Below are 16,243 nucleotides of genomic sequence, written 5' to 3'. Positions count from 1 at the left end.
GGAAGCTTGTGGTCGTTTCGGCTTTTAAAACATTTGATTTTAATTAAACAATGGATTCTTATTCTTTGCCACTATTTTTTCTTTTAGTTTGATCGAATTGTAGCTTAGTGTCAGCATGGAAATATTGCTTCTTATTTCTACGGAATTGAAGTTTAAGTTTTATTGCCCTTTTACACGTGATATGGTTTTCTAGCTCTGATATAACCAGATTTAGCATTTTTTTTATTTTTAGACATTTGCTCATTTTTCACGCATTTTTCTCGTTTCTTCACCTTATCACATTTTTGACAGTATACAAAACACATTACTGGCATTCAAAAAAACACAATTGAAGGTATCAAATTCTTTAAAGATACAGATAATGGTTTTAAGGGCTTCGACACTACTTTCACGTAGAATTTCATTGAGTTTTTCTTACTTTTGTCTTTAACGGTCGTTTTCACATTGTCTTTTAGTCGTGTGAAATTTCCTGGAAATTGACAGGTCTCGTTGGCGTTCCGTTCCTTGGGGGAATTATGTGAGTCTATGTTAAGTGATTTGGTAGATAGCTGATGGCTTTCATGAAACCATTGTTTAAAAAAAAACTTTTTAACTTGTCGAATTTGTTCTTTTTCGTTTGTATTTATTACCCACTCTTGTTAATTACAGGTCGCATATCACAATATTGGCGTTGAGAGCAGGTGGAAGACTAAAGACTTTGAAGAATTCGTTATTTTTTACTGGTTCCGAAACGGGATTTTCGCAAAAAAAAACAGTAAGTTAATCTTTGATTCTTTCCTATATTTGACGCTCTTTTCGTAAACGTGTCATCTTCTGGATAATTACAATTCTCAATAGCTTGTTTTAGACTAAAAACGAACGTACTTATATTCATTGTGTAGTTTATGGCTCTCATGACTTTGAAAATAACTGTTTTCGAAAAAAAAAACAAAATCATTTCTTAATTTACCCCTTGTTCTCCTTTTTTTTCTATTTTTTACCCAGTCTCATTAAAGATAGCTTACATAAGACATTACTGGCATTCAAAAAGCGCAACTGAACATGTTTTGAGGGGCAAAATATGGCATTACGGCTTCGACAGCGTTTTCTCACAAGTTTTATTTGAATTTTTGTTTGTTGTCTCTATTTGTTTTTCTTTTTGCAACCGCATAAAAAATTGAAATAAGGCAGGTCTTAATGCCCTTCTATATGAATATCGGTAAAAACAGAACATTTGGATGTTTTCAGTTCATGTGTAATGGTTTTCATTACTTTAAAATTAATTGTTTTTAAAAAATTTAAGCGAAATTGTTAACTTTACTGTTCTTTACTGTTCTTTACTGTCTAATTGTAACCCATCCTTATTATTGACTGGTCCCATATCTTTTCTTCTAATGTAGAAGTTATTTTCCTCAGTTTCAGTTTTCTGTGACGCTATCTTGACTTTGTTATAAAGATTTTTTTAATGGACAAAGAATTGGATGTAATTAATGTTTGTTGTTGTTGTTCCATTTTGTTGTTCGTCTTGCCTCGCTTTCTTAATAATGGCAGATCTCATCAATTGTAATGCGGCTTTCTTTACTCCAGTAAAATCATGCGTTGGAGGCGATAATTTTCTTCACCAATTTTTTGAAAATTACTTGAATTTTTGGGGGTTCTATCTGTTCATTTGATAGACAATTATTCCAATAATGTGGATGAGTGGGGTCGGAACTTTATGTACGAACGCACATTACCGAGCCTCCTTGTTGCTGTATAAATAGAGTAGAATGAGTTTATGTTAGAGAATGCTGGTGTTTTGTTTGTATTACCTGACTGACGCTGGCACATCTTTGAATATGGACTGTCTCTTTCTGCCTGCGAGGTAGTAGTCTGACATGTATGCCATCTCATTGAGCAGGGATCTCTCATCATCGTACTCTGTCCCTGTCTGGGGCCATATCTCACTCCCATCCCCTCCTGCTGCTCGTGATCCCCTTGTGTCCTCTTCTGTCACTACTATCGACCCACGGTTCCCATCCTAGCAACATAATTCACTTTGAGAACTGAACAAGAAATTGAATAAAAAGCTCATACAAGATAACAGAAAATAATTAACACAACAATTTTTGTGATCCGTGAGCCTACTTTATGCTGTTTCAGGTCAAATCTGTAGTTGTGTCTATATCTTTTTAAATAATACGATATCTGCAGGGTACCCAGTATAGATAGCAGAGAGCATCAAATTCAATTTAAAAATAAACACGTAATTCCAATGTCAGATGAAAGATACAATGGAAAAAGGAAAGTAACTTCAATAGTACAATTGATAGCTTCAAGACCAAGATACAATAGACCATACACTTAATGTTGAATGTTGGTTACACGTTTTCATTGTATAATTGGCAAAAAGTGCTTCATTCCTTTCAAAGATATCTTGCAATTTATAGACTTTTCCTTTTCTGCTCATGCAAATGCGCAGCAACTTTTGCAGGCCACTATTGTGATATAACAAAACTAGATAGTTAAACAGTGCGCGATGAACACCACTTGAGAAAAATGGAACTAATTAAGGAAAGGAGAATAAATATAAGTTCAGACATTTTGACCCATCAAATTGGATATGAAACAGTCACCACTAGTAACAGTTTCACTCTACGTAACTCACACCTTTGCTCGTTTGTCCAGGGCTACTTTTTTCTTCCTCCCAGCTCCGCTTCCTAGACCACTTTCCTCCTTCGTAGGCCCAAAGTCATCCACACTCACCAGTCCAGCTGTGTGTTCCAAATTGAAAGAGCTGCTTTCCAGGAACTCATTCACTATCCGGTCCAGTGACTTCTTCCTGCTCACATAGTTATCGCCTAAGACAGTTGCAAAGGTTTTTTTTCAATTTTAAATCTTTTTGATTAAATTTGGATATGTGCCGTTGAAAATGTCATGATTCTTATCCTGTTCCGGAACCGCTCCTATAGTTTAAGCCTTTTCAGTTTCGTTGGTGCTAAGCAGTTTACTCTGAAAAAATATGACAAAATGTTGAGCAACTTAACTTCTTTCGGTTTCGCCCATTCCTTTTATAATTAGAGAAATTCTTGGTCTTATGGCTAGCCAAATATTGTGGGAGCAATTTTATTTGTGTGACCAAAAAATTCTTTTTGTGTCCACTTGTGCATGTATTATGTAGAGAAAAAAATGAATCGTTCTAATTTCACTTATTTCATCTAATTTTGTAGGAATGGAAAGTTGAGCTTAAGCGTTTTTCGGAAAAGAACCAAATTAATACTGACCTTGAATTATTCCCGACACCAAAGCAAATTTTAAAGTTGAAACCGTACCAAGATATTAATGGCGAAGAAATTTAAACTAATGAGAACGGTTGACTAAGTAAATAATGATCCTGATAAAGATTCGATGATAAATCTACCACCAAATTCTCATACACGTAATGAAGAATGAGAAACCCATATTAGGGGCCTGGGTTATCAAAATCTTGAATGACCTTCTGAAAACTTTTCCCAAAAAGGTATTTTTTCACATAAAGATTCGGAATTTTTGGTAAAAAAAGGACTAAACTATCATAACCAAACATAGATAAGCAGTATATATGCGGCTTAATTTTAGCCAATTTTTGTAACCAAAATCAGTCTGAAAATAATTATATTGTCGTGATAATCGAAATTGCGGAGTAAACTTGATTCGACGAGTGAGTTAACAGATCTCTGTCGTGGTACTGAAAATTGTAATAACTGTTTGAAATTATTAAATTCGGGTAACTATAATTTTCGTTAAATAAACTTAGTAAATTTTCCACTATCTTCATTTTCTAGACTTTTTCTTATAACTTAGTAGAAACTAAAACCTGTATCTAGTAAGAATAGACTATACGTTCCACTAGTTGGGATTAATAGAAGTCATAAAACTAGTTGTTCTACAAGAACGGGAACCTAGTATTCATTAATACTAGGAATTTGCTAATTAGTTTCAGTTTCTCCTAAATCGAAAGCGCACAATTGTACAAATTTAGTAACTTCACATCGCATTTTTAATAACTTAATAAAATACTTAGTTTTAGCTTCAATTAATTGGATTTAAATTAGTTTGGTGACTATTAAAGTAGTGATCAACCAATCAACAATTAGGTTAAGTTAGGTTAACGAACTGGAGGACAGCACCGAGTCCAGGACAACATCAAGACGATTGATTTCTGAGAGTATTAATCAGCCAAGCTCCTTCCAGGAGACCATTTAGTGAAGCCACTCTGAGGGTAGGCTTGCCTGCTCGTCGAAGACTTGGCAAATTAAGTTAACCCGTGTAGTATGGAATGGTAAACCAAGTAGACATAAAAACCGTCTGCAGTAACCTGAAGTACCTGATGAGCAATGTCTTAAAGTTCTATCAAGTTGGTTAATACTCGTCTGGTTGGGTTGTGGAGTGAACACCGACGAGCTCTTAACGTCATCTACTATTTTGTTTTAAGTTTATTGGTTGATCGATTAATAAGAAAGCGAATTGAGGACCTGGTATAATCTTAGAGTCACCAATTTATTTGATTTGGTAAAACATTTCTTAGAAGCTAAAATATCATATAACATAGAGAGGCTTTACAAACCTATTCTAATATCATCATTATTTTTGGTAATTGACTACAGATCGATAGCGCCTGAAAATACTTTCTTTAGGGAATGAAAGGAGGGCCTGGTATAACCCTTTAGTCTAATTAAGAGTAGTAAGTTTGTGAAGTTACTATCCAGTCCAGTAGTTTTCTCTAAGGATAGATTCTAGGAACCATTGTGGAATTGTGAATAGGGTAAAACCTCCACCCTAAATATTCAGATTCTCTAAATTTTATCTCAGTTCAATTTGTTATAGTGACTGATTTTTTTTCTTGCTGTTTAATTCCAGTTTGTTTTTATGCTTCCTGGAGTTGTTCTAGCAGGTACCAGCTAATGCTATGGTTGCGTTTTTCGGCCAAGACTATTCTTCGTGTCGTTTCCGGAATTTTCTCGGCTATGTTTTTTTAAGATCTGCTAATACATTTTGATGACACTAAATTGTTCCCACTGAATCATTAAGTGAAGCGCACTTTTTTGTTAAGAATTTTTTTGTTCTAATTTTCAAGTTGCGTTTTACCGACAACTACATCAGTTCAGTTCAATATCTGTGGCTATCTTTATCCTACGGCACGTGGGTCTATTTCACAGCTTTTTGGCAATGGACCAGCTATTTTTGTTAAAACCAAAGCTTAACTTTTGTTAATATTATAAATCGACAAAACTAAACAAATCAAAAGAATTTGTAAGCCTTATCCTGTTCTAAAATCCAAGGAGCAGTTTACAAATCCAAGGATTTTATTCAAGTTCTGGCAATGCTTGCAACGTTCAACTCAGCTGGCAATGAGTTGAACGTTGATACAAAGCTCACGTTTACAAAAACAGACCAAAATTTGTTAACCTGAAAGATGAGGGAACAACCTTAGATACACAACCAGTTGTAAGGACAAAAGCAACGGAGAAAAGAGAAGGGCATAAAACTTCGAGACCAGCAATCCGTATTGGCTGAAAGCAAAATTTGCAGGCAGAAAGGAATTTTGCCGTCCTTTCCAAAGATTGTATCCATGAATTACTAGTGCGTATTATTACACAAGCACACGATGAAATCAGAAATTTGTTAGGCGATCTGGCTAGTCTTGATTGGCCCGGCACAAAAGGAGTCTGCCTCGTTTGATATGCGTGTCACACACTGAGATCATATCCTGCTGCATCGGAAACCCTCATGGAAGGCTGTGCAGATTAAAAACGGAAGTATTAGTACACTGGTCACGATATACACATATTTTATATTCTACTCTCTTAGTTTCCAAGTGTTGACAAAATGATGGCCAAAGGAAGCCAAAACTTCTTTTAAATCAACGTGGAAATGGTGCACTCGTGTTCTGAATAATGACCAAATTAGATTTTTATGCAAAAATGAACGCCGATCACCTGCAAGCATGATAATTTTATTGATACCATTGAGTAGTGTTTAATTTAAATGAGACCCGATGTGGACTTGATTAAGTAGGTTTGTCACCCAAGAACTATTTGAAGACGGGATTGAGTGCGTCCAAGACAAAGATTTTGAGAACGCGATCGTGCGGATGCTGCTTAAAAAGTCGAAGACCCAATTATGTCGATCAGAATTTAATCATCTCGGGAAAACCCAAATGAGGAAGAGTATCGCACCAACAACTCCGTATAGAGAATATTTGCACAGCATCTGCAGATAAGTCAATAAAACAGAGATACTCTTAGTTACAGATTGTCAATCTGATTTTTCGATGATTCATTAATTAAGGCTGAAAACAAAATAATAAAAAAACTTCCATTCAATTTCCTACTCGGTATATGGGTTGTTTTCGGGTCAGTAAACTGGGAATCGAAATTCTTGTTTTTAATTCAGTTAATTAATGCTCAAAGATAGAAGCTTTATAGTTGATCACTCCGTTGACGGCAAATTATAATTTAAATCATAATCTGTTTAACCTATGTCAGGAGTGGATACATGGAATTCGTTCTTCTTTTCAAGTTGTGTTTTGTCGGATGTGAGCTGGCGTTGCTTGTCCTCTGTGAGGTTGCGAGCCAGTGTGCTCTGGATTAGCATCAACTTCACCCTCTTGCGACGCTGCTGTCTCTGGAACTCAATTTCCTCCTCCTAAAAGTCACAGGCTATACTTTTTCTTATAACCTACATTGAAAAGAGAAAATTTGGAGTACACTATGAAAATATATTTGGATATAAATTTGTCAAAACAACAAAACAATCAATTGATAGAAGTTGTCAAAGACAAAAATATTTTCAGTTCTTTGTCAGTTCAAGTCAATCGCCTGATTGACTTGTCTCATGTGCTTAATGATGTGTTTATAGTTAAAACCTTTTTACATCCAGTCAACATTTGTATCATTTCGATTGCCCTTATTGCTAAATATTGCTGATTTTTTTTTCAAAATTAAAGAAAAATTAATTAAATACTTATTTCGACATCTCTTTATGGAGCCTTATTAAATCGTAGACTTCTCATTAGCTCAAATCATGAACAGATCAAATTGGACACATCTCGAAATTGCAACCCACACAGTTCGGTTTTCAGTGTTGCAGTATAATCCTCATGACCAGCCCGATTTTCAATTTTCTGTCACTTTTCAATTTTGCCACTTTGTCTCTTATTGGTTTTTGTGGTAAAATTACAAGGATGGTTAGAGTGAAGGGTTTTTATTTAACTGTTGCTTTCGATATTCCCTTAGATATTCTTTTCTGTGTTTTTATATGTAATGTTTTAGCATTGTTAATTTTAAAAAGGGGTTCGGTTAAGAGCTTTTTAGTCAGGTCTCCTTTTCACTGAATTCTGTGGATGTTTTTGAGGACTTGTCTACATAGATCTAAATCTTGTCTAGATCTTGTCCTTTAGCATCTAAATTAAACTTTTCTTTTTCATTATTCCATTTTCTTAAAATGCTCGAGTGTTCGAAAATCATTTGACAAAAAAGCTTTGTTCAGACTGCATGTTTCTGAAAGTAATATCCCTCTTAAATGAAGTAAAAGACCTCACTGAGCATATCAAAAACATTGAAAGCCCACTTTGTTTCAAGGATTCGATAATGGCGCTGATTTAAACTGTTTTATTAAATTTTTTCTCGATATCACTGCTTACTATGCCCCTGTGAAATCCATTTAAAAAGCGTTCGAAACAACAAAGTGATTCACAAATAAACTTAAAATGTACAAAAAAACTGAAAATCTGAAAACTAAGCATAACGGGCCGTAGAAACACTGGAAGTCTCAAAAAGAATGATCAAAACCGAAAAGCCTTAGTAATTAAAAAGATAGTTTCAAAAATGAAAGTGGTTTTTTTGAAACAGATGTACAATCGCAAATTGAATGAGTGCATTAGTATTTTATGACTTCATATGAAGTTTGAAAGCTTTTTATTGATTGTAAGGTCGAACATGGGGAAAGTGGAAACCCTCATCAACTTCAAATTCTTTTGATCAACGTTTTGAAATGGGTACATAACCAAAGTTTTCTGGCCTATTTTTGATCGGTAAAAGTTTTCTTGTTTTTAATACAAAGGAATAAAATAAGTCCTGAATACAGTTTAGAGGCTGCACCCCCAAATCATCCGAGGGAGATTAGAGTGAAAAACGTTGTTATATAAACTAGCGAAGGAAGCATTTCAAAGCATTTAGCTAGAATTGTAAAGCTTTTTGTAAAGAGAATAATCCCGGGTGAGTCTTCCGAACCAAAAATTATCCTCCGCACGAAGAAAGATTCAAATAAGACTAATCAAATTTTCCGCCCATTCGATCCCGATCAATATATACTATAACCAATCACGCAAACATGCCTGAAAGAAACGTTCACGTTCTTTTGGATGATGTTACGAATTTGAGAGCAACTGGGCTGAGTTTTGAAAAGGTAAGCCTTGATTTAGAAAACAAAAACAGTAACGGAATAGATTCGAATAAAGTAAATCTGAACTTCACGAACAAAAAATTCAACTTGAAATAAAATTGTATCGTTTCAAATCAATTTTTTCGCTAACTCGAAATGATTAAGGTACCTGGCGGTTCACTGGGACACCCAACAAACATTTCGAAAACTCATATTGCTTATATCAGAAAGCGGCTACGTCAAAAATGTGTTCCTAGAAGTAAATTATTTGATAATATAATACTGGATCGATGCTGCAGTCATCATCTTTAAAAGCCATCTTTGTTCGTCAGAAAAAAGTGCTTGCGCCATGAAATTGTCTTTTGTAGAGGTTTCTTTATCAAACAGTCTTTTGTCCGTGTGGGAACTGCATTTTATGGACTGATAAAATTTCTGTTAAACCCTAGACATTTGAGATTTTTTATCGTGTAAGATCTTACAAATTTCTTAAAAAATTGTCTTATAAGTACTTATAAGACCAGGCCGCTCGATAATGTGCGATAGCACATAAGGTTCCGACCCCGCCCATCCACAGTTTTGGCATAATTGTCTACCAAATGAGGAACAGATAGAAAAACCCAAAAATTATTTTTTGCGAATCCCAAAAAAGCCCAAGTCTTTTTCAAAAAATTCTGTATGAACGATAAGATAGCCTCCAAAGCAAATAACTCAGTGGAGTAAAAATTGATGCATTGGATTGCTGTAACATGTCAATATTAAGAAAGCGAGTCAAGACGAACAGCAAAATCAAACAACAACAAAAACAAACATTAATTACATCAAAAAATTTATGTCCCTCTTAAAAGCTAAATTTAATAACAAAGTCAACATACCGTCAGAGAAACCTAAAACTAAACAAAAATAATTTATAAATCACCAGAAAACATATGCAACCAGTCCATAAAAAGGTTTGGTAACAATTATACAAAAAAGAACAAAAACAGTAAAGTAAAAAAATTAACTTATTTTTTTGAAACAGTTAACTTCAAAGTAATAAATACCATTAGGAATCAATTAATATTACCATAAATTTACAATTACCACTGCTTCTATAGAAGGCCATTAAGACCTGTCCTTATTCATTTTTTAAAGCGGCTAAAAAGAACAACAAAGAACAAACAAAATTTCAATTGAAACTTGCCAGAAAACGCTATCAAAACCGTCAAGCCAAATTTTGGCACTCAAAATATATTTGATTGCGCCTTCTTCAAACATCTATAATGTGCTACGTGGCCATTCATTAGTAAGACTAGGTAACAAGTAGACAAAAAAGCGAAGTGATAAAAAGTATGTAAAACTTTTAATTTTTTTTTTCGAAACAAAATTACATTCAATGTCATGAAAGGCATTAATTACAAAGAGAGCTATTTAAATAGGGTCGTTTGTTCATGAAAAAGAAGCCCTTGAGACTTTTAGTTATCCAGAATTTTCTTGCATCTACTAAAAGAACGTCAGATATGACAAAAATCAAATTAATTTACTTTATTTTTGTGAAAAACCGGTGTCGAAGCCAGTAAGGTCATAACAAATTCTTAGAAAAAATGATTTTGGGACACCAATCCCTTTTATTCCCTTGACATCCATAATGTCATATTTTGACCTGTAGTTAACTAACGAGATTAGGTAACAAAAAGAAACATAAAAAGAACAAAATTGCGAAGTTAAAATTTTTTTTTAATTTTGGAAAACGATTGTTTTCAAAGTCATGAAAGCCATCAGCTATCTACTAATATCAGAATATGGGTTCTTCTATTCATCCATGAAAAGCCAATGAAAGCTATCACTATACAGGAAAATTCATACGATCGAAACGACAAAGTATAAATGACAGTTAGAGACAAAATTTAAAAAATCAATTGATTTCTTCAAGAAAGAGGCGTCGAGGCCGTTAAAACGATGATGTATATCTTTCAGGATTTTAATATGTTCAAATGTGCCTTATTCTGAATGCTAATAAGGTGACATGAGAACTGTCAATAAAGTGATAATGTGACAAAATTAGAAAACGTGAAAAACTGGCAAATATCAAAACAAACAAAAATCTGAAATCTTGTACTATCAAAGCCAGAAAACAATAACTTCAGGCTAAAAACTGCAACCGAGAATAAATGTTTAATCAGTAGAAAGAAGAAGCAGTCTTTCTTTGCTGACAATGAGCTGGAAGTTGAACAAATTAAGAAAAAAATAGAGGAAAAATTAATTAAGCCATTATTTATTGAAAAGTCAATTATTTTTAAAAAAAGAAACGCCCATAAACTTTCAATTAAAAAACTAAATACATTAGCTTGGAGCTGCTTAGCAAGCGAATTGCTTGGACCTATCACTCCTGAGCTTTGATTTTATATGTTCTGTTCTTTATTATTAAAAAAAAGTCTTTTTTTTTCAAAAAAAAAAGACCGACTGATTACAACCCAATTTTTTTGGATTGTAACAGTCCAAGAAAGGCCCAAAACTAGCCCTGCTAATACTTATTGTCCGTTAGGGACAATTGATTTTTCGAATGTTGTAGATATAGATAATTTGTTAGTTGAAAACTCAAAATAAATTCTGCATTTTTGATAATCAACGAGTAAAGTTAGCAAAAAACTGCAAAGTTTTAACTACAGTGCACTCTCAGCGGACTCTGAAGTAGAAGTAGCCCCCCTCTGAATCTACAAAGATTGTATGAGTGTTGTTTGGGGGTGTACTGTCGGCAAATTTAATCAAAGTGGACTAAAGTACCTTATTTCGTGCTGTTTTTGATGAAAAAGGCTAAATTTTGAAATGTTTATCTAGATTTTTTGACCAAAAAAATTAAATCAAAACAATCAACGATGCTTGTTCGTCTTCAAAAATAAAATCAACGACACTATTCTTAAAAATTATAACAAATTTTAGCAAAATTGACGAAAATTCTCAGAAATTTAAACCTCGATAACTCCCTGTAGAAAACGAAAATTAAAAAAACCTTTTTAATTCCATATTTTACGCTAGACGAGCTTTCTAATGATACCAGCCTCAACTCTCTACGATGAATATATCGAGCGGCGAAAATTCACGGAACAAAAAAAAAACATTTGAGTATATAGTTCCTCCCCCCTCAAGAGGGTCGGAACAATTATGCGTCGCCTGATTAAGACTTTGCAAAACAATTTACAACTTTTATCTTGTAAGATCTGATAAGATACTTATCAGTTCTTTTAAGATAACAATTCAGCAAAATTGATTTATTATCTTGTAAGATCTGATAAGTATCTTATCAGATCTTACACGATTAAACTTTACAAAGGGCAGAATTTTTATCGTGTAAGACCAGATAAGATCTTACACGATAAAGATTCCAGAATCAATGGGGAAATCTGTAAAAAATAAACATTCCCAAAAGTTTTTAAGGGATTTATTTATCCCTGATAGCAGATCGATGCAAAGTCAGAATACGAATTTACTGATTGACCTTGAGTTCTTCGAATTTTTTCTACTGATTGATATATGCCATAATCTAATTTAATGGCTGTCCCTCAATTAAATGGCTATCCCTATCCCTTAATTTGAAGGGAAGAAGGATATAAAGGAAGATTGCTCGCGCTGAAACTGATTTCGTTGGAAATTTCGTTTTGACTTTGATTTCTCTATAAACACAATGACAAGGTTCGATTATTAAATCAAGATTGGCAATTAAAATATTCCAGTTTCAATTAAGTTTTCAACTCAAAATGTGAATTATCAGTTTTTGTTGTAGGTTAAACGTAATCAAACCTATTTTAAGGCACTCTGCTAGCTATAAATAATTCTGTTCCTCTATGAAATAGGTTTCATTTGTAACTAAAACATGAATTTGACAATTATCTCAAAACTCCTTAGACTCAAGAACTCGCAATTGTATGAATTCTTGTCACCTAAGATCATGTAGTCTGTGAAATAAAGATTCTAGTGTACCTTAATATCCAAAGTATGAACTAACTCGTGATTGGTCGTCTTCTTCATCCGATTCCATTTCTGGTCCACTATTTCCTGTCATTCCAGAGCTCGATTTACCAGCCATGTTCTCTCCTATGTAGATGACACAATTTACAGTATCCGTTTGCGCATTTTGTTCTCAATGACCGCAGTTATGATTTAGTGAAGTCATTTTTAACCAATGCCATTTTTAACCTGCGAACGAGCGTGAAATCGTCCAAGAAGGGAACAACCAATTTAATCATTTTTAACTACTCCATTAATTGGGGGAGTATCGGGATCTATTTTGTTTAGGCCCCCAGCTTAGAGGTAACATATGTTTTATGACCCCCAGGCGCACGTGCATTATTTTTACATAGTAATGTGCTTATATAACAATACATAATTTAATTTGTAACTGGGGTCACAAAAAACACTGGAGGGGGAGGGCCAAACAGAATAGATCCGAGTATTGGATATGTAGGATGATTTGACCTCTGAGTTGCTGGTAGAGTTCGAACAGTTTAGGTGGCTTATGTTTCTTCACAATAGCTTCTCTCAGTTTGTCCACTCGTTTCTTCACTCCCTTTTTTTCACCCTCCTTCTTCTGCTGCGGCTGCTGCCACTGGATTTGTTCATTCCCAACACCACCACTCCCCTCCCCACCCCCACTGCTCCCAGTTGGAGTGTCACTGGGCTTCATCACTGTGGATACTGCGTTCAGGTTTTCTGAGGAGTGGTTTTTGAATTTCTCTTTTCCCCTTTTCATTTTTAATTAATTGAAACACAAATTTTTACCAATTTGCCTTGTTTTTAGCGTTTCAGCTGTTTTTGTATTTTTCTCAGCTTTTGATAGAGTTCGAGGAGTTTTATGCTTGAAATCAGCCGTTCTGGCAATTTTGATGAGTAATTTTGAGGAATTTGAGCAAATGTTTGCCAGTTTATGTCTAAGTTTTTTTCCTTTCTTTTGATTTTTTCCTTATTTTTGTAGTTTCTCTTCATCAAATTTTAATCAAGAGTGATTGCATAAGTGTTGCCACTACGAAGGGAAAATTGAAAGCTAGACAAGGTATTTTTTCACTAGATTAACAAATTTCTAATATTTTTTGGGATTTTTAGCACTTTTTTTGTTGTTTAAAATACTTCTAAATTCTGACAGCTGTTAGGCGCAGAATTGCTTGCCATCAGAAGAACTATTTTTTTCAAAATAATGGTTCGGATGTAGCACATTTTACCACTTTCTGGTTAATTTTGTCCAAAATTTTTTTTAGAGAATATTATTTTTTGGACGTTCTCCATTTTTTCACTCGCTTTTCTCTATATGAACTATTCTAGTTCGTTTTTTTGTCAATTAGTACTCGTTTAATAAATGAAAACTAGATGTATTGCAAGGCTTTTGCCAATAGTTGTTTTGAAGTGGAGTAAAGAAACTTTTATCAAATGCTTTTTCAGTTTTGTCAGTTAATTTTTTCGTGTTATTTTTCCTGTTATTGTGTTTAAAAGTCCTTAGTATAACGAAGTACTATGGGTAGCAGCCAGATGAGCTAAGTTAGTCCGTTTTCTAATTTCCTGCTATGTTTCTTAAGTTCTATTAACACCATTTCTTTTTTTAAGTCTATTTGAAATGATGATTTAGGTCACACCGAAAAAGAACGTGGAGCGGAAAACTCATTGACTCTAATTTTCAACTAGAATGACATGAAGGTTTTTTAAAACAAAGTTTGCTTTCTCGTTATTTCGCTATTGTTTCTTAGTTACAATGTGGCAATTTGACTTTGATTATAACTTTATTAGTATTCGTTGATTATAATCAATGATGAAGAAAATAAAAGTTCAAATTTCAAGTTTCGAAATTCACTGCTCAAACTATTGATCAGAAACAATTTTAGAGAAATCTAAATTAAAAGTATCGTTTAAATTTTGTGAGATATAAAGGTTTTAAATTGGAATTAACTACCAATTCGAGGGAAGCAAAAAATTCCACAAATAGGTATCAAAAATAATTAAATGCATTGAAAAATTTATCATGAACAGAAAAAGAATTTTTTAAAATATTGGAAAAGATGGCTGTGTGTTGAATTTATTGTTTAATAATTGTCAGAATCAGTATTATACAAATCTGAGAATTCAACATTAGTAATTTTTTGTACAAGCAGACACAAAGTGGAAAAAAGCCAATAATATTAGTTTGTGATTAGTTTCATCGATAATTACTATACAAAAATTATAAGACAAACAGCTGGAAAAATTTATCGAAAATTGATTTTTTTGAAACAAAATTTTTAACCACTTTGATCAGTTGTTTTCCAAACACTTCAAGTATTTGAAAGGTATGAGGTATGCTGAAGAGCAATTTGGACAGAATGAGAACCATTGTAAAGCAAAGATCCACTTAACTCTGAATAGTCTTAAACAAAAGAGCTTAAAACGCATCTTAAATTACTAATGGAAGAAAATTTCTCTAAACTCCGCTACTAGAGAAAAAATTGTTCGAAAGAGTCCAAAATTTCCCAATGCAATTGACTTTCTTTATTTCACCTTTTCCTGATTGACGCGGTTGCATTTATCGCTTATATATATATATATATATATATATATATATATATATATATTATATATATATATATATATATATATATATATATATATATATATATCTGTTTTTTAATAGATTATTTTGTAACTTTCTGTGCCAAGCACAGACTCGCGCAAGGTGTAACTCTTGTTAGGTGTAACTTTTACCGAGCATACTGGCTTGCTGTAATGGAAAGTAGGGGAAAATAGATTCCAGAGTTTTTGCGGTTGTGGAAGTGATTGGCGTGTTTGGGTAGTGGACTGTCATCAGCAATACTCAATGCTTCAGTCTTTGACTGTATAAGTTGGGATGAGTCCACACCTTGATCTGAAGTTTAATTCAATCATATTCATCAGGTTTCTTTTCAGGATTTGTGATAAATCTACGTGAGGCCCAGTAGATGCTACATAATGGCTATTTTTAAATCTTTTTAATAAAATAAGACTTCAATTGAATAAGTAACAACAATTGGTAAGTAACTTCATCATTAATAGTTTCAAACAAGAAACAGCAATTCGAGAGTGTGCCAAGTTCATATCGGGTTATGTCCTTTATAATAGTACATAAATTGTATTAGTCCCACTTTTTAGAAGGCTGCACAATTTATTGTCACTGCAAAAACTAGCATTACATTGTTAACACTACGTAATAGGAAAACTTTTTTTTCCATGGCGAAAAAATCCAAAATTTTGAGCAAATTCACGTCTTTCACCAATTCGACAAGGATGCGTCCATTATAATGTTGATTTATTGACTAAAAGAGTAAAATTTCACCGTGTCCTCTAGCACAGTTGCCGATTATTTAGTTAAAAACAAACCTGATTTGGGTGAGCTGAGGTGATTTGGCATTCTGTCGTGCTTTTTTTCCGTTTCCAACGAATGTCTTAGTCAGCTCTTTATAGCACCAATGCTGTATCACACACCACTGTCTAATGTAATGGAAATATGTATTGTTGAGTACTCTTTTACTCGTGCGCATTTGGTCTTCTCGGTTTGCGATTTCAAACAATGGTTAGTCTAAATAACATGAAAATTCTGATTCCAATTGCTACATGTTATGCTGATACAGTCGAACGGGGGGGGGGGGGGTAGACATCAGAAAAGACCTTCTCTTTTGCCCATACTGTTTGTAGGCTGACTAATATTGTGCTATGGATAATATGGACTGATCAGTACAATTCTTGCGCAATTATCGTTACTATTATTGAATTAACTTTTTACCCCATTTTCAGCACTGACTTTGGTAATTTATGGCAGTTTATTGTACAAGCATAACCGATCACAATCTTGTTTATTTCAAAATTTAACGTCCAAATTCTCGTAACTAATCGT

General features: G+C 33.6%; 1 protein-coding gene across 1 annotated transcript in view; it reads right to left on the bottom strand.

Moving 5' to 3' along the window:
- The window catches only part of LOC142336424 (uncharacterized), a 51,892-nt gene extending 38,828 nt beyond the window's left edge, over positions 1–13,064 (bottom strand). Inside the window, exons 1-5 of the mRNA XM_075385257.1 lie at positions 12,832–13,064; positions 12,362–12,450; positions 6,477–6,645; positions 2,629–2,819; positions 1,791–1,999 (exon numbers count right to left, since the gene is read on the bottom strand). Of these exons, the coding sequence (XP_075241372.1) occupies positions 1,791–1,999; positions 2,629–2,819; positions 6,477–6,645; positions 12,362–12,450; positions 12,832–13,039 (866 nt within the window). The 5' untranslated portion in view covers positions 13,040–13,064. The remainder of the gene's footprint in view (positions 1–1,790; positions 2,000–2,628; positions 2,820–6,476; positions 6,646–12,361; positions 12,451–12,831) is intronic.
- Between the last annotated feature and the right edge of the window lie 3,179 nt (positions 13,065–16,243).

Source organism: Convolutriloba macropyga, chromosome 1 (assembly GCF_964194025.1).
Source record: "Convolutriloba macropyga chromosome 1, txConMacr16.3, whole genome shotgun sequence".
Lineage (NCBI taxonomy): Eukaryota > Metazoa > Xenacoelomorpha > Acoela > Convolutidae > Convolutriloba > Convolutriloba macropyga.
Note: the sequence above shows the minus strand (reverse complement) of the source record. Positions and strands in the feature narration are given on the sequence as shown.